The 18,700-nt window shown below is 47.6% G+C and overlaps 1 protein-coding gene and 1 pseudogene across 1 annotated transcript; both read right to left on the bottom strand.

The window, feature by feature from the left end:
- Nucleotides 1–494: 494 nt before the first annotated feature.
- LOC144139706 (uncharacterized) lies at nucleotides 495–1,169 on the bottom strand (annotated as a pseudogene).
- A 298-nt stretch (nucleotides 1,170–1,467) lies between these two features.
- LOC144139704 (uncharacterized) lies at nucleotides 1,468–6,389 on the bottom strand. Its single transcript, XM_077671990.1, is given in 2 exon segments — nucleotides 1,468–1,883; nucleotides 6,366–6,389. Coding segments are annotated over 2 exon segments (405 nt in total). The 3' UTR covers nucleotides 1,468–1,502.
- Between the last annotated feature and the right edge of the window lie 12,311 nt (nucleotides 6,390–18,700).

The raw sequence follows: 18,700 nt of genomic DNA, 5'->3' as shown, positions 1-18,700 counted from the left end.
CACGAAAGAATGCTGTTTTAATGACTCATATAACCTGAATGGGTGTGGTGCCTTTTGGAAGCCAACAAAAACCCTACTCACTTCTGTATGGCTGAGTCGTTCTGCGTGGTTTCGAAGTTGTAGTTGTCGTAGTTTTTGTTGTTGTCTTCCTCGTAGTTGTTGTCGTTGTCGTTCTCCTTGTCGTTGTCGTTGTCGTTCTCGTTGTCGTTCTAGTTGTCGTTGTCGTTGTCCTTGTCGTTGTCGTTGTCGTTGTCGGTGTCGTTGTCGTTCTCGTTGTGGTTCTAGTCGTTGTCTTTCTCGGTGTCGTTCTCTTTGTAGTCGTTCTGGTTGTCGTCTTCGGTGTCGTTGTCGTTGTCGTTCTAGTAGTTGTCGTTGTCGTTCTAGTCGTTGTCGTCGGTGTCGTTGTCGTTCTGGTTGTCGTTGTCGTTGTCGTTCTAGTTGTTGTTGTTGTCGGTGTCGTTGTCGTTCTCGTTGTCGTTTTAGTCGTTGTCGCTTTAGTCGTTGTCGTTGTTGGAGTCGTTGTCGTTCTCTTTGTCGTTGTAGTCGTTCTCGTTGTCGTTGTCGTTCTCGTTGTTCTTCTCGGTGTCGTCTTTCTAGTTGTCGTTCTAGTCGTTGTCGTGGTCCTTCTCGGTGTCGTTTTCGTTGTCGTTTTCGTTGTCGTTTTTCTTGTCGTCGTTTTGGGTGTCGTCGTTCTCGTGGTCGTTGTGGTCGTTTTCGATGTCGTTCTCGGTGTCGTCGTTCTCGTTGTCCTTCTAGTCGTTCTCGTTGTCGTTCTCGGTGTCGTCGTTCTCGTTGTCCTTCTAGTCGTTCTCGTTGTCGTTCTCGGTGTCGTTGTCGTTTTCGTTGTCCTTCTCGGTGTTGTTCTCGGTTTCGTTGTCGTTCTCGTTGTCCTTCTCGGTGTCGTCTTTTTTGTTGTCGTTCTAGTCGTTGTCGTGGTCCTTCTCGGTGTCGTTGTAGTTCTCGTTGTCGTTCTCGGTCTCGTTGTAGTTCTCGTTGTCGTTCTCGGTCTCGTTGTCGTTTTCGTTGTCGTTGTCGTTTTCGTTGTCGTTCTCGGTGCCATTGTCGTTCTCGTTGTCGTTCTCGTTGTCGTTCTCGGTGTCGTCGTTCTCGTTGTCCTTCTAGTCGTTCTCGTTGTCATTCTCGGTGTCGTTTTCATTCTTGTTGTCGTTCTAGTCGTTCTCGTTGTCGTTCTCGGTGTCGTTGTCGTTTTCGTTGTCCTTCTCGGTGTTGTTCTCGGTGTCGTTGTCGTTCTCGTTGTCCTTCTCGGTGTCGTCTTTCTTGTTGTCGTTCTAGTCGTTGTCGTGGTCCTTCTCGGCGTCGTTGTAGTTTTCGTTGTCGTTCTCGGTCTGGTTGTCGTTTTTGTTTTCGTTGTCGTTTTCGTTGTCGTTCTCAATGTCGTTCTTGGTGTCGTTGTCGTTCTCGTTGTCCTTCTCGGTGTCGTCGTTCTCGGTGTCGTTGTCGTTCTCGTTGTCCTTCTCGGTGTCGTCTTTCTTGTTGTCGTTTTAGTCGTTGTCGTGGTCCTTCTCGGTGTCGTTGTAGTTTTCGTTGTCGTTCTCGGTCTCGTTGTCGTTTTCGTTTTCGTTGTCGTTTTCGTTGTCGTTCTCGGTGTCGTTCTCGGTGTCATTGTCGTTCTCGTTGTCCTTCTCGGTGTCGCCTTTCTTGTTGTCGTTCTAGTTGTCGTGGTCCTTCTCGGTGTCGTTGTAGTTTTCGTTGTTGTTCTCGGTGTCGTCGTCGTTCTCGTTGTTCTTCTCGGTGTCGTCTTTCTTGTTGTCGTTCTAGTCGTTGTCGCGGTCCTTCTCGGTGTCGTTGTAGTTTTCGTTGTTGTTCTCGGTGTCGTCGTCGTTCTCGTTGTCCTTCTCGGTGTCGTCTTTCTTGTTGTCGTTCTAGTCGTTGTCGCGGTCCTTCTCGGTGTCGTTGTAGTTTTCGTTGTTCTTCTCGGTCTCGTTGTCGTTTTCGTTGTCGTTCTCGGTGTCGTTCTCGTTTTCATTGTGGTCGTTGTCGCCGTCATCTGGATTGATGTCATAGGTTTATTGGTGGTAGTTTTAGGTGTGGGATTCGTGCTTGGAGGCCCAGACGTTTGTACCAGTGTTCGTCGCGTTGAGAGCTGTTTGTTTTTGTCGCGCTGAGAGCTCCCGGCCTGAGTAATGTTTATGCTGGTTATCGGTGTCGGTGAGGTGCGTAAGCGTGGGATAGGGTAGGTGAACGACAGAGTCTCCACAGTCTCGTCGTCATCGTCGTCCCCTGCGTAAAGAAATGCCAAATGATGCTTATGAAACATTCATTGCTTAATCTGGGATAAGATTGATACGTGGATGACGACAGTTCGTTAGTTTGTCCTTTCGAAGAACTCAAAATGAAAGTGCTCGAACTGGGCAACGGTTATGGGTTCCTTCAGTTTACTTTTATTAAGGGAACGGGCACAAATTGTACGACACCTAAAGGGTTCTTTAGTGTGTTTTTATGATGTCAACCCGCACTTATTCGGCGCTCATGCAATATCAAAGCTGCTAAGACATGCGGGCAAACATTATTTATAAACTAGCAGCCATGTTAAATGACTGATGGCTGTCTGAAAATCAGTGTTGAGTTTTATAAACTGTTCCATACTGTGCACGAAATCTTCAACCACAAAAGCGTGACCCAGAACCTAAGCCTTACTGATCACTTTTTGTGGGCAGTACTTTAGTGTTGCTTCTACAGCAAGGAATCTACTCGCTAATAATTCTGCCATGAGAACTACTACCGAGTACATGAATGGACAAGGGAACCTCGGCTAGAGTAAAGTTCCGCCCGCAAGGCTATCTCGATGCACTCGCCGTACCTTTGCTGAGTCGTTTTCTCTATGACACACTACGTCCCGATTGAAATACTTGTTTCTATGCATTTTTTCTTAATTGACAGGACACTTACATGAGTGGAGAGCCGTGAAAACAACACCAAGGACGAGGAGGAGCAACAGCAGCCACAGACAAGAGGCAATCGCCAACCATGCTTTCCAACGGTCATCATCACTTGAAGTAAATAAATAAAAAATGCATTTGTATATAAATGAAATTCCGCAATAAATTTAGGTTATCCAAATATTCAACTTCACGTATGTAAAAAGACTCGATTCCGGGGAAATTCTTTTTATAGGTTTAGAAGTAGACACAATATATGTATGTATATTACCTGGCGGCAGAAAAAATGGGAGACGAACAATGCCATGGGGTGCACCGGTCTATTTACTTATTGTACACTAGTGGTAGTACCCGGCGGTGCCCGGGTGGGCCATTATATTAGGGACAGCAATTGGTATTTGTTAGTCGCCATATTAGGCTACTTCATTGGGAAGCGGTACACACTCGGGAGCGTCTGCCTGCTGTCAATACATAGGCTCCTACTGCAGGCGCGTCGTGGTAATGTGAAACGACTGGTACTCGTGTTTTACTCCAACTCTCGCTAAACAAATTGCACCAAGATGGGGCGTTTGAACGAATGAGTCAGTGAGTGAAAAAGGATTTATTGAGCTGGCGAAGTGGGAGTGGTTCCCAATTTCACAAAGCCACGTGATGAGGGGGCAGCCTTCACTCTGGAGGAAGTATTGTCTAGACATCCAGATCGCTGTTAGTCACCAGGTTCTCCCACAGCTCAAGGTTTGGAAAAGTGGAAGGAAGAAGGAGCTTGGTTTGCTTGCACTCTTAATATGATATGAGGAAGAGGGCCATGTTGCAAACACAACTAGAATTCTGCAGGAGATTGCGCTGGGAACACATGATGGAGGTCGGAGGGGTGAGAGCTATTCTTCCTCGTAGTAAGTGCTATCTCAGAAGATATGAACGATGCTCATCGGTACAGTTTTATCATAAGTAATAGGGGCTCCCTACGGGAGGCGCGAGATTGCAGGAAGTCCCAGCAGATGCGGACGGCTAACCTTTGCGCTTTTTACTGGTACATTTTCTATTTTACATTTATGATATATGACACCTGCTCCTACGGGAGACGCGTAATTGCCGAAGGTGTCAACAGATGGCGACCGCTAAGCGAACGCGGGAAAACTCAACTGAATTTTACGTCCAAAAGAATGCAGATTAAAAAATTTCTCGCTGGCCTTCTTATCTGCATGTTAGGACAAAATCCTGAAAGTTGTTTTTGGGCAAATAAATGGGCAGCATTTTCAAGAAAAAATGAATGGGAGATATCAACTGGCTGGGTGGTTATTTACGAAAGTGTAAAAACAGTGTTTTCCCGAAATCCCCTTGCCCCTATTGGGAAGGTGTCATTGAAAAATATTGTATAACAGTGTTGAGATACGTGAGTAAGTTGCCTATCCCAACGAAAATCAGTTCGATAATTCAGATGGCGGGCGGTAAAAAAATTAATATCTGGAAAACTGTTTTACCGCTTTTCACTCTCTCCATGGTGGAATTTTTAAAATTTTAAGAAATATTAACCTCCAACAGCGTAATTTGAATGTGTCCTTGCAATCTGTAGCCGTTTGTAAGAGCAGTTTGGCTACACGTGTACATAACCTGTCAAGCCTTTTTGGTTCATCAGCCGTGTCATTTGTAAAAACAAATTGACCCTTTTAGCGGCGTCGCTGAGCGAAATATTTAAAAACGGTTCTGTGCATTTGTATGAGTAACACATTTTAGCAAAAATTAGTTGGATTACTGAATCGGGGAAAGATTTAGTTGAGAATCTTTAGCAACACCGTTTTAGTTCCAGAATGCGGAATCACCTAGCCGTTGTAGGTTAAGGCGAAATCCAAAAACTACTTTTTAGGTATTCTTAAGGGCTACTTATATCAGCAAAAAGCGCTTATATGTGAATGGGTGACCGAGAAAATCACGAATTCGCGAAAGCACAATTTCTCCCTTTTCTTTGGTTAGGAGGGCAATTTCTGAAAAACCCGCCTTAGTGAGCACCTACACAATGACGCAAATAGACTCGTGAAATTTCAAGTCTCTAGGTCTAACAGTTTAGGCTGGGCGTTGATGAGTCAGTCAGTCAGTCAGTCGGGCACTTCTTTTTATAGGTATAGATGACACCTGCTCCAACGGGAGACGCGTAATTGCCGAAGGTGTCAACAGATGGCGACCGCTAAGCGAACGCGGGAAAACGCAACTGAATTGTACGTCCAAAAGAATGCAGATTAAAATCTTTCGCTGGCCTTCTTATCCGCACGTTAGGACAAAAACCTGAAAGTGGTTTTTGGGCAATTAAATGGGCAGCATTTTCAAGAAAAAGGAATGGGAGATATCAACTGGCTGGGTGGTTATTTACGAAAGTGTAAAAACACCGTGTTTTCCCGAAATCCCGCTTGCCTATATTAGGAAGGTGTCATTGAAAAATCTTGTATAACAGTGTTGAGATACGTGAGTAAGTTGCCTATCCCAACGAAAATCAGTTCGATATCTCAGATGGCGGGCGGTAAAAAAATTAATATCTGAAAAACTATTTTACCGTTTTCACTCTCTCCATGGTGGAATTTTTAAAATTTTAAGAAAAATTGACCGCTAACAGCGTAATCAGAATGTGCCCTTTCCTTCTGTAGCCGTTTGAAAGAGCAGTTTGGCTACACGTGTACATAACCTGTCGGGCCTTCTTGGCTCATCAGCCGTGCCATTTGTAAAAACAATTTGACCCTTTTAGCGGCGTAGCACAGCGAAATCCTTAAAACTGGTTCTATGAGTATGAGTATGAGTAACATATTCTAGCAAAAATAGTTGGATTACTGAATCGGTGAAAGATTTAGTTGAGAATCTTTAAGAACACCGTTTTAGTTCCGGAATGCGGAATCACCTCGCTGTTGTAGGTTAGGGCGAAATCCAAAAACTTCTTTTTAGGAATTCTTAAGGGCTACTTATATCAGCAAAAAGCGCTTCGATATGTGAATGGGTGACCGAGAAAATCACGAATTCGCGAAACCACAATTTCTCCCTTTTCTTCGGTTAGGAGGGCAATTTCTGAAAACCTGCCTTAGTGAGGGATCATCATCATCGTACCACGGAGAGTAGTCGCACTTATACATGGGCTCCTGCATTTCTCCGCAATTTTTTGGGCTATGTATATATAACAACTGGTCAAGTGGCATCACCAGAACCGCCAAGTGAAGCGGAACACGTGGACACCAGGCTTTGACCGGTACGTGGATGCTGCTGGTAAGAATCGCTGCTGGAAGTGATCAGCGAGTGGCGAAGGTCGCTAGGCCTTGTCGGAAACATACCCCCCCAGCTGCTGCGCAAGGCGCAAGGCGCACGTGTCTACGTGTCGCCCGATCATGCACTAAACGGTGGTGGGTGGAGAGGACTATGACCGGCAATGAAGAGCACGCGATGGAACAAGAAATCCAAGAGATGACAGTTCAAAAGGCGAACACCAACACCCAGGTCGTCCATGAAGCGCATACTGGAGAAGAAGAGGAGATGCGATAAGGAGCCGCGGAGACCATGATCCAAAGCGGGAATAACACCACCCATGTGAGCTATGACGCAGACAGCGGAAGAACAATATATCAATCATTGTGGATGAAGGAGGTTAACCGAAGGAGCGCTGCCAAGAAGAAAAAACAACAGGAGGTAATGACCGCTGCTGCTGCCCAGGACAAGGAACTTCCAGAGAGGAGCACTTCACCTGGCAACAGCAACATGAAGGAGCAAACAACAAGGAAGAAGAAACCCACGGGCCTTAAGTCACCGGTGCTGCCGGAGGCGGACTACAAGATCGTGTATCGGCCCAGAAACGGGTTAAACCTAGCAAAATGGAAAGACTCGGACGCTGCTATTGCCATGTCGCAGGCAATGAACATGCCCCTACGAGACTTTGTGAGCAAGATCACTGTCCAAGTACAGTGGACCCAGAACCTGCTTGTAGTCAGCACGGCCCATGAGGAGCTGATAAACCAACTCACAGCAATCCCCCAACTACAGGTGGGCCCGAACATTCACAATTTCACTCCATATCTCAAACCATTGCCAGACACGAGTGCGGGAGTAGTAGTAGGAATCACCGATTGGCTGACCAATGAAAACATTATGGAATACATTGCGGCAGAACGTCACGAAATCGTATCAGCAAGACACTCGACGGCAGCGGTAATACATTTCAAGGGACCGCACGTGCCCTTTTATGTAAAAGTATTGGGGACAATAGCCCGTTTCCCCTAACCACCATCAAGTGTCTACCATAGTTGCTGACTCCTATTAAGGAACACCAGGGACACATTTGTGTTTGCAGTAAATTGTGTGCATTGACTCCATAAATCATTGCAAGAACTCTCCCGCAAGAGCTGCCTTCGCCGAACTGGCCAGTGAGTTTGAGACTCTTGAAATGTCTATTACGAACAGTAACTTTCGCGAGAAGGAGTAGCCGGCGCTTCTATAAAGCGTCAACCTCTCCCATTTTTCCATCAGGTATTAAAGAAGCAGAAGAAGAAGAAGCCCGTTGCCGCCCGTACCGCAAATCGATTCTGTACTGTAAGGCATGCGGTGATATTGGCCACAGACAGGACCTATGCCCATCACCCAAACCGGACGTATGCACCAAATGTGGCACTAGAACCGCCGCTGCAGATCATACGTGCAACCCGAAATGTAAGCTATGCAATCTAGCTCATGAGACGGCCAGTAAGGAGTGCAAGAGGCGTCTGAAACCAGCCCCACCACCGTTGCACGTCAGACAGGCTTGGGCACAGAAGAGGGACAATGCGCCGTGGTCGACAACCTCCTCAGACCGCAGCTTTACCAGTTCAAAGAGCAGCATAAGCTCCGAGCCATTGCCTTTGAACATTCTAAAGGCGACCACTAATGGCTCGCCTACTTGCTTAACCTCGGGGCGCAGATCGCGATCCCGTTCAAAGTCGGGAACCAGAAGAAACTCGAGGTCCAGGTCGCGGTCGATTTTAAGAAGGGACTGCAGTAGAGGTGACGAGCAGAACACTAACAAAGTTGTGTTCTCGGATAAACATTTCCCGCCTCTGTCTTCTGCTACATCCTGCACTGCAAATAACATCAAAGGAGGGAAAGACACGCCTGAATGGCTAGCCCCTTTTGAAGCACTCCGGCGTACCATGGAAGAGAACACGCAAACAACCAAAGAATTGATCAAGCAAAACGTTACGACGTGGAAGTAATTAGAAGAAATAATGAAAGATATTCAACAAATCAAAATAGAAGAAGCCCGACAAGATAAAGAAATTGCACAGATGTAACAAGATCAGGCCCAAACGAAGCAATGCCACGCCGAATTTCAACAAACGGCCTTAGAAACTTTCCAAAATATCCAAACGCAGATCCAGAGCATAAACAAGTCTCTGAAGCAAACCCATGAAACGCAACAGAAAATACAGGAAACTATGGCAGCAATAGTGACGAAGATATCGGAGCTAGACAAACGAGTCACCGCTACCGAGGAGAGAGAAAAGTTCGCAAGAAGCCTAAGAACTACCCAAGCAGAGGAGCAAGGATGGAAGAGATGCTCGAAAGTGATGAGTAACAACTCCCAGAAAAAGAGAAACAAAGCAAATCAGGAGCATAAGCTCAAAATTTGGCAATGGAATTGCAGGACCATTAAACAGAAGCGACAAAATTTGTTGCAATTTAGCGAGAAAGAGAAACCGGACATTCTGGCCCTGCAGGAAACCCAAACAAAAACCCTTAACTTCAGAGGTTACGATACCCACATTGCCGAAGGCAAGACCCGCACTGCCATCCTCACCTCGAAGAGCCTAACGACGCAACCGCACCTAATTCAACACAGGATGGAACACACGCTCGTTGAAATAATACCATCGAAGAAAAATCTGCAGAGCCTCTTTCTACTCAACATATACAGTCCACCAGCCGACAACTTGGGAGACTTGAATGGATTCTTTCGTACGGTCCTCAAAGTGACCAAAGGGCATAAAATTGTTGTTCTGAGTGATTTTAACGCTCCTCACGTAGCATGGGGATATTGTAGAACACTAAAGAAAGGAGAGCAAGCACATAACTTTGCCCAGCAACACCACCTGACCCTTTGGAATGATGTCCAGTGCCCGACAAGAATCGGCAACAGTGTGTCTAGAGACACTACTCCAGACCTGACATTTTCGAGGGGAATTCCCTACATAGAGTGGATGAGGTTGGATGAAACACTGGGAAGTGATCATTATATTATCCAACTAAGCATTGACCACCACCATACCCGGACACTTACCAGGGTGGGGAAGGCACGAATCACGAATTGGAAATCCTTCAGAGAAGAAGAGGAGGTAGAAGAAGACGATCAATTATTTGATCTCGAAGACTGGACCAGACGATTGGTTGAAAAGGCCAACAAACACACAAAAGAAATTCAACTTACGACAGATAATCCTAACGCAGATCCCCACCTCTTACACCTTTAGGAAGCTCGACGAAGCCTTACCCGAAGGTAGAAGAAACAAAAATGCAACAAGAAATTGCAACGTCGCATCGCCCTATTAACAAAAGAAGCAGCAGAGTACGCCAATCAATTAGAAAAACAAAATTGGAATCAACTGTGTGATAAACTACAAGGAACCCTGAGCACTCGGGGAACATGGAACATTTTGAGGTCGCTCATTCCATACCATTCGGAGTCAAAGTCCACGACCAGAAAAAACGTGGAGCGACTTATTCACAATTTTCCGGGCACAGAGAAAGACGTCCTCGAAGCGGCAAAGAAGAAATTTTGGGGGGAAACCACGTCAACAGCCGTCACCCACCCGGACTGCAATGGAAACCCCAACCCAGAACTTGATCAGCCATTCACGAGGGCAGAACTTGATGCTGCACTGGCCAAGCTCACGAGAAACACCTCCCCGGGAAAAGACAAAATAAGAAACAAGATGCTACGCAATACCAGCGAAAAGATGAAGGTTGATCTCTTTGGGAAAATAAACCTGATTTGGGACAGCGGCAGGCTTCCGGCCATGTGGAAACACGCAGATGTCACCATGCTTCCAAAACCCAACAAACCCTTGGGCATATCCAACCTTAGGCCAATATCTCTGACTTCGTGCGCGGACAAACTAATGGAACACATGGTGCTAGACAAGCTTACATCTCACATGGAGGAACCAGCAGAGGGACAAAAAGGATTCCCTGACACCATGTATGGATTTCGCCCCAACTTGTCCACTCAGGACATCCTCTTACAAATTAAAGAAGAGGTTATAGACAACCTAAGTACCTCACAAACAAGCACCATCCTCGCCTTGGACGTCAAAGGGGCTTTTGACAGCGTGTCGCACGCGGCCATACTTGAAACCCTGAGGACTACCCATTGCGCAGAGAAAGCCTATAATTACATCAGGGATTCCCTCTCGCATCGCACGGCAACCGTGGGACTTGGCAAATTACGGAGCGACAAATTCGACGTCACCGCGAAGGGCACTCTGCAGGGCTTCGTCATCTCGCCATTACTATTCAATTTATCAATGATGCACCTACCTGACCAGCTAAATGCTATCCCAGGTCTCAGGCATGCCATCTACGCCGACGACCTGACCTTTTGGACTACCAAAGGTCCAGCAGGCATACAACAGGACGCCCTGCAGGAAGCCGTTAACTGTACGGAAACCTATCTGAAAAGATGTGGGCTCTCTATTGCACCGGAAAAATCTGAACTTTTCATACTCAACAAGTGAACAAGAGGTAGACCCCCCGCCGAGACCCCCGACCCAGAAGTGACGCTTCATGGACCTACCATCCCAAAGGTCGATACACTCCGAGTATTGGGTCTGACGTTTCGAAAAGACAGGGCAGGGGCTGCCACCCTTCAGAAACTACAAAACACTGTCACCCACTTAACCCATTTAATCAGGCGAGTAACAAGCAAAAAACACGGGTTGAAAGAAGAGGACACAATCAGAATGGTACAGGCCCTGGTAATTAGCAGAATCACCTACGGTACCCCTTACTTGGGGCTCAAAATTGCTGAAATAAACTGGACATTTTAATTCGTCAAATCTACAAATTAGCACTGGGACTGCCAGCCAAGACCTCCACAGAGAAACTTTTTCTGTAAGGAATTCACAACACATGGCAAGAACTCACAGAGGCGCTTAAAGCCAGCCAAATGGAGCGACTCAAGCTTACCCCGACCGGCCGAGCTACCTTGTACCGCCTCGGTTACGAGCCAAGCGTGGGACCTCAAAACCAAAAACGACGCATCCCCCATGCCTTGAGGGAATACATCATGGTTGAAAACATCCCACGCAACATGCACTCGGTTCACCACAAGGGGCGAAGGGAAGCCAGGGTCAAGGCCTTGCGAAAAGCCTACAGCAAAGACAGCTCAACAAGATACGTCGACGCTGCGAGGTACCCGGCACGAACCAACTGGGCGTACGCGGTTAGTGTGACAAGCGGTAAAGGAGATGAGTTGTGCTCAGCAACGGTCCACACAGATGACACCGACTCTGCGGAGGAGACAGCTGTCGTGCTTGCCACCACCACAGTACCATATACCCAAGGCCGGGTGACCGTCATCACCGACTCGCAAGCGGCCTGCCGTAATTTTCAAAAGGGCCGTATCTCAGCGATGGCACTTGATCTACTACATAAGGCTTCAAAGGCACGGAAAACTCCACTGGACATTTATATCATTTGGACACCAGGTCACGAGTCCTTAGAGGGTAATGAAGCGGCAGATACCGCAGCCCGAGGCCACTCAAACCGGGCTTCAACCCTCATAGGCACTCACCACTCTGACGACAACCACCCGTCCATCCCCAAGCGCAGCAGAGACATATTAGAGCACTACAGGTTATCAAGAAGACGATACCCGCTACACCACCCGAAGCTAACCAAAGAAGGAGCCACACAATTCCGGAGACTGCAGACAAATTCATTTCCGCACGCCACACAGCTGTCCAAAATACACCCCACGCTCTTCAGCTACGACTGCAACTTCTGCTCTGCGACGCCCAACACCCTGTACCACATGGTGTGAGAGTGTAAAGGCGTCACCGAACTACCTGAATTCATCGCACCGACACAGGAGCAGTGGGAGGTCCTGCTGTGTAGCGATGTCCTGGAAAACCAGCGTGGCCTGGTGACCAGGGCCATTCGAGCTGCAGCTGGCCATGGCATCCCGGACTAGGGACGCCACCCACCATGGATGAGTGACAACCATCCCGCGCTCCTTTCTTCCCGTTCAAAGGGAGCAATAAACGTTTTTTCCTCCTTCTCTTCCCGCCTTAGTGAGCACCTACTCGATGACGCAAATAAACTCGTGAAATTTCAAGTCTCTAGGTCTAACAGTTTAGGCTGGGCGTTGGTGAGACAGTCAGTCAGTCAGTCGGGCACTTCTTTTTATTGGTATAGATTGCGGCCATGACAGAGCTGGCGCAAGGCGCGCGCCAGGCACTTCGTCAACGTCTGCATTGTTCTTGGGTAAACCCGCGGTGAGGCATTACCCACCTTATACCCGTAGGCCTATATATATGTAAATATATATTTATATATATATATATATTTTTATATATATATGTGTGTGTGTGTGTCCGTATGTATATATATAGTTAAGAGAAAATGTTCCTGGCTATAAGGTTAACAGTAAGATAGAGAAGTCAAATTGAAAGACATAACAATATTTATTCTAAATTTTCGACCGGGGCCAGTCTTTTTCAAAGATACAAATAGTGCAGACCCCGTTGGGTTTAAATACAGTTCAGTTCTGACATATATATATATATATATATATATATATATATATATATATATACAGAAAGATATGTCAGCAGTCTACAACGCCAAAGGCGGCATAGGGGTGTGGTTAGGCTCTTTTCTTTTTTCACTACGGTTAATTAGGTAAACATTTTTTTTAATTATACAGAAGAAAGAAAGAAAGAAAAACACGCGCCCAGAGTGGGGACCGAACCCACGCCTTTCGATTACATGTCGAATGCCTTACCAATTCGGCTATCTGGGCGACTGTGTTCTCTTTCACGTTCTGGGCTATTTATATTTACTAGAAGTGTATCTGACGCTTCAAAAGAAGGTCCCCTTCTCCCCGTGTAGTCAGAGTGGCGCTGGCTACCACCCTCAAGCGTCAGGTACACTTCTAGTAAATATAAATAGCCCAGAAAGTGAAGGAGAACACAGTCGCCCAGATAGCCGAATTGGTAAGGCATTCGACATGTAATCGAAAGGCGTGGGTTCGGTCCCCACTCTGGGCGCGTTTTTCTTTCTTTCTTTCTTGTGTATAATTAAAAAAAATGTTTACCTAATTAACCGTAGTGAAAAAAGAAAATAGCCTAACCACACCCCTATGCCTCCTTTGGCGTTGTAGACTGCTGACCTATCTTTCTGTATATCCCCAACGAGCCCCTCATATCCTTACTATATTATTCTGCGAAAGCCTAGCGAGGGTCTCGGTTTTGGCAGCCTTGATGCCTAGGTAGCATAAGAGGGCTTCCCGCCAGTAACCCGCTCATGACAGGCTGTAGACGTTCGCGTCACGCCCCGGGGGTTGAAAAGAAGGTCCCCTTCTCCCCGTGTAGTCAGAGTGGCGCTGGCTACCACCCTCAAACGTCAGATACACTTCTAGTAAATATAAATAGCCCAGAAAGTGAAGGAGAACACAGTCGCCCAGATAGCCGAATTGGTAAGGCATTCGACATGTAATCGAAAGGCATGGGTTCGGTCCCCACTCTGGGCGCGTGTTTTTCTTTCTTTCTTTCTTCTGTATAATTAAAAAAAATGTTTACCTAAATAACCGTAGTGAAAAAAGAAAAGAGCCTAACCACACCCTTATGCCTCCTTTGGCGTTATAGACTGCTGACCTATCTTTCTGTATATCCCCAACGAGCCCCTCATTTTCTTACTATATATATATATATGTAGATATATATATATATATATATATATATATATAGTGTAGTCAAACCAAGTCCGATTCTCAAGTCCTATTTTATTCCCTGCCAGACCGAGCCCCGCTCTTCCCCTTCTTCCTTCTCTTCCAGTCCGCCGATGTTCTTTTTGCTCTGGCCGTGGATTGGCCGGTGACGTTGGTCTCAGCTTTTGCTTCATGTTTCACGTCTCTACACTCGGCCACATTGCGAAGACAGCCACCAGCAAACTGTTAGTGTTGGGCTTGGGCTCTGGCTTTTCTGCTCATCTTGTCCTTCCTTGCTTGCGCCAGGGCTAAGCGGTATTTCGTTGACTAGGAAGCCACGATGACTTCGCAGACAATGTCCTGTCTTGTGAAGAGGCGCGTGATGCTGTCCATGAAGTCAGTTTGTATTGAGCTGATCCTTCCGCTATTTACTAGGTCATTTTTTTTCTAAGCGATTGCACCTTTTCTTCTCCGTCCTTTTCATCTCCAAGTTTTTCGACTGTTCCGACAAGTGTCACTCTATCATGCTTGTTTAAGACCGGTGTGTTTTTTTACCGCACGCGTTTCACCATTCGTTTTGAGGCTTGACGCAACCCCGTCGCTATTTTCCACCGTTAAATCCTTGCGTTTGATCCCATGAAGCGGAGCTGAAGCGATGGCTTGTTCTTTGCCGAAGATATCACAAACGTTAGCGAAGGGGCTGCTCCGTATGTCTATCTCGTTTTCGCTTTTACTCGGAGTGATAGACTTGAGCGACAACACTTCCCGGCGCTGCTGCGGTAGTCCTCTGGAGGCCGACTGGGAAAACCTGGAGCCGCTAGCGTTACGCGTCGCTTTGTTGCCGCCGATCTGCGCATTGGAGTCTTCGTGACTTCCGCAAGGGATGTCTTAACTGGACAAGCTTTTCGGTGTTTGCAGCTCGGTTGTCTCTATCAGTTTTTGTTGGCTTTGCAGCAGGCAGATGTTGAGTAACGGTGGTAGCCGTCCCTCCGTCAGTGATAGAACTTGCGAAACTTCACGAGTCGAAGGTGGCTCATCTTAAAGGGGCACTGACACAAAAAATTTGCATCTTGTTTTTTTTTGTTGCGATAAGTAGCTAGTCACCTGCTTATAACCTGTAGAAAGCTCATTTGCTTCAGCGTGCGACGGTTGTTTAATTAGAGGCATTTTCAATGCGGCCAGTAGCAGTTGCGGTTTCAGCGAGTGCCGCGAAACGATGGATTTTGTGGATTTTGTGTGAACAAAGCTGACCACGTGACCGTCGGAGGGATATCACAGAACAGAGCCACCGTAGCGCTGTCGAATCCACATCGACGGCACTTTCTGCGAATGCCCCCACGTACTGATCTCGTGACGCGCTTAATTAAAAAGCGACCGTGGATGTGACGCAGGCGCTACGAGTGCAAGTGCTACCGCGGCTAAAGAACGACGCGCGACGCTCGAGACGGTGGGTGGCAAGACGCGCGCTGGGAGCAGCCGGCCGGTCTGCCTACAGGTCCGCCTACAGATGTGTTCGGCTTAGCACTGCGGCGGATATTCGAGTGCCGCTCTCGTAAGCGGTGCAGATGACAATTTTTAATGCAACCCGCGATCGCAGCATTAACTCCTTTCTCATGTAAGCCACCATGGTCGGGACTTGGGGGCAATTTCGTGCAGCGGTAACAGGCTATCACTCGAGCTACCTGCGCCGGCCTGGGCCACTTCGCGGCCGTGGCCGCCGCCTGCACAGCGACCGTGCGGCTAGCTCAGTGGGCTTTTCGTGCCTCCGGCGCGTTTTCGCATTCAATGGTAAAAAACAGTAATAGAAACAGAGTGCCTGGAACCGCTGTAAAACTTTGGTCGCGGCCAGCTGCCCGATGAGTTGACGAAATCACGGCGCCTCCGCCGCCAGCGATCGGATCGTTCGTTCTCGAGAGTAGAAGCTCCGCCCTCCGGCCCTCCGATTGGAGCGGCGAGCCGGGCGAGCCGGCAAAAAACGCCGGCAGTGCGGAAGTGGCAAACACAAACTCGTGATGTATTTAGATTTTTATTTACCCAATATCCTCGGGATGTCGATTGCGCGTGGTCCTCTGGTGGCTGCTCGGCTGCGTTTCGCACACTTTAAAATTGATTTTAATTATGCTCTAGGCTGTATTCGCCGCTGATATTTTGCAGATGATGTATATGTGTTCCCACAAATCTATCTCCGAAGTTATCTCGCCTTCAAAATTTTGTGTCAGTGCCCCTTTAAATGGATGCCTGCATTTGCACGGAGGGAGCCGTCGACTGGTTATGCTCTTGGAGCGGAGGCTTGCGATGCGGTGCTCCATCGTCAGTGACGATGGGAATCATCTTGCTGCCTTCTTCATCCTCTTATACAAAACATTACTCGATTCAAGAAGAAGGTCCAGGGACTCCGTCAGGATCTGTACCGATTCCTGTAGGTGAGACTCCTGTGCCTGCCGGGTTGCACTCCACTGCAGTTCTAACGCCAGGTGGTTAAACTCTTGCATGCTCAAATCTGGTCGCTGCAAAGTCAAGATTGCAGCTTGGATGGGGTCAGCCAGGCCATCTATGACATACTGCGAGGCCGCAGGGCCCACCTCACGGAGTGCGCAGTTTCCGAGCAGGCGTAGCTTCTCATGCATGTAGACCTTGATGTCTTTACTGCGGCCTTGATGCCGGTTGCGCATTTCCATGTAGCAGGCGTCGTAAGTGCCTCAGAAGTCACCAAACGAAGCAAGCAGCGCCCCGCTCCAGCTTACCCAGGTAGAATGTGTGTATCCCTGGTACATATGCCATGCCCGGGCAGCGTCGCGCCGGCGTTCTTCAGCGAGTGACGGCTTCTTATCATCGGACCACGCGTGGCAAGCGGCAAGGGTTTCAATTAGTTGTAGCCATCTAACAGCGTCATCCTGGAATCCACGAAATTCCGGGATGTCTGCGTGGGCAGGCGATGAGAACGCGCTTGCACGGATGCGTATTTCGGGTTGGGCCTGACGTCGGCGAGCAGCCGGCACACCTCTGTAAGGGCCTGGACGGCCAAAGAAGGGGGGCCGCCACGCGCAGCACTGGTCGTCACCGAAAGAGGTTGCACACTTACGAAGAAGAATCCAAAGTGCGTGCACAAATCATGGCGCGAACGGTGGAAGCAACGGCGAGTCCAGAAGACGTCGAACGGTGCGAAAGACCGCTCCCAAGGCTGGCTCGAATGGGTGCTGGGCTTTCCTTGCATCCGGCGCTTGTGCTGGGACAGCGGCCCCACTGATGAGCTGGGCAGCAAGGCCGGAAGACGTGCCAGGCCTTGGCCGCTGCTTAGGGCCATCCCTGTGGAAGGATCGCCGCGAGGGAAAACAGGCCCGGAAGCTGGGTCGCCCATGAGGCTTGTCGGCGGCGCCACTTGCAATGATGCCACGTCCGATTGTCAAGATGCCATGTTTATTCTCTGCCAAAACGAGCTCCACTCTTCTTCTTTCTTCTCTTTCATTCAGCCGCCGCTCTCTTTGCTCTGGCAGTGGATTGGCTAGTGACCTTGGTGTCACTTTTGCTGCATGTGTCACGAATATACAGTATACATATATATCTATATATCTATATATATATATATATATATATATATATATATATATATATATATATATATATATATATATATATATATATATATATATATATATATATATATATATATATATATAGATATATAGATATATATATATATATATATATATATATATATATATATATATATATATATATATATATATATATATATATATATTGTAAGGGCCTTGAAGGACAGTCGGTACAGGACGTTTATTAGGCGTAGCAGCTCTCGCGGAACACACACTCAGCTGGCGGCGAAGCGGCAGACACGAGCCCCGAGGTGGAAGATGATGATGAGGATGACTATCAGAGGAAGATGAGGTATGGGATAGTGGCCCCTAGGTAACTGTGGTAGCGGTCAATGTCCCAAAGGGCTGGCGCACGACTAACTGCTCACAATATATATTGCCGCGAACCATGCACGGGTTTATTTATTGTTTGTTTTTAATGCCCGGCCGCGCCCGGCTCTGTTATCTGTGTCCCATGCGAAGTGCGTGTTCCATTCTTTATTTTTATGCCACACGGGCTATCTCATTCAGATAAGCAGAGTATTTCGCCCTAACGCCGCTAGCCCAGAACAATCTTCTGTGATCTACAATGTTCTGGATGTGAATCGACGGTTCCAGACACTCTCGCGCCGAAAGATAAAAGCCTGCACAGCAAATGCCGCGGCATTCGATTCTGCGACGCTCGCCGACGCAAGTCACTTTGTTGACCGCTGCTTCGCCGCCTCTGTATTCTTTTAAGTTGTTAGCGGAGCACAAGTTCGCTCCAATAAACTTGTTTCTCCTTCAAGACAACTGCGTCGTCCTTGTCGTCGTGACAATATATATATGTTTTTTGTTCTTTCCAAATTCTTTATCTGTTTCAATTACCTACCACATCCTCCCCATTGCTTTCCGAGGTTTTCTTGACTGCTAACTCTTATTTCTGTCTTATTTCAATGAGCCCCTCGTTTCCTCTCTGATTCGCTACATGCCTAGCGAGGGCCTCGGTTCTGGCAGTCTTGGAGCCTTAGGAAGCTTAAGAGGGTTCAACGCTGGTCGACCACTCTTTACATGTCGTAGACACTCGCGTCACGGCCCGGGGGTTAAACAGAAGGTCCCCTTCACCCCGAGCGCCACTGGCTACCACCCCCAAACACAAAAACAAACATACCTTTACATAAATACCCCAGAAAGTGGATGGGAAAGTCACCCCGCCGGTAGCGTAGTGGTCATCGCACCAGACCGGTATTCTGAAGGCGTGGGTTCTAATCACACCTGGTGGGCATTTCTTCTCCACTTTCGTT

The sequence above is a fragment of the Haemaphysalis longicornis genome, unplaced genomic scaffold (assembly GCF_048455015.1).
Source record: "Haemaphysalis longicornis isolate Haplotype H1 unplaced genomic scaffold, Haemaphysalis longicornis Haplotype H1 scaffold_5, whole genome shotgun sequence".
In the NCBI taxonomy this organism is placed as follows: domain Eukaryota; kingdom Metazoa; phylum Arthropoda; class Arachnida; order Ixodida; family Ixodidae; genus Haemaphysalis; species Haemaphysalis longicornis.
This window is presented reverse-complemented; position numbering and strand designations above follow the sequence as displayed.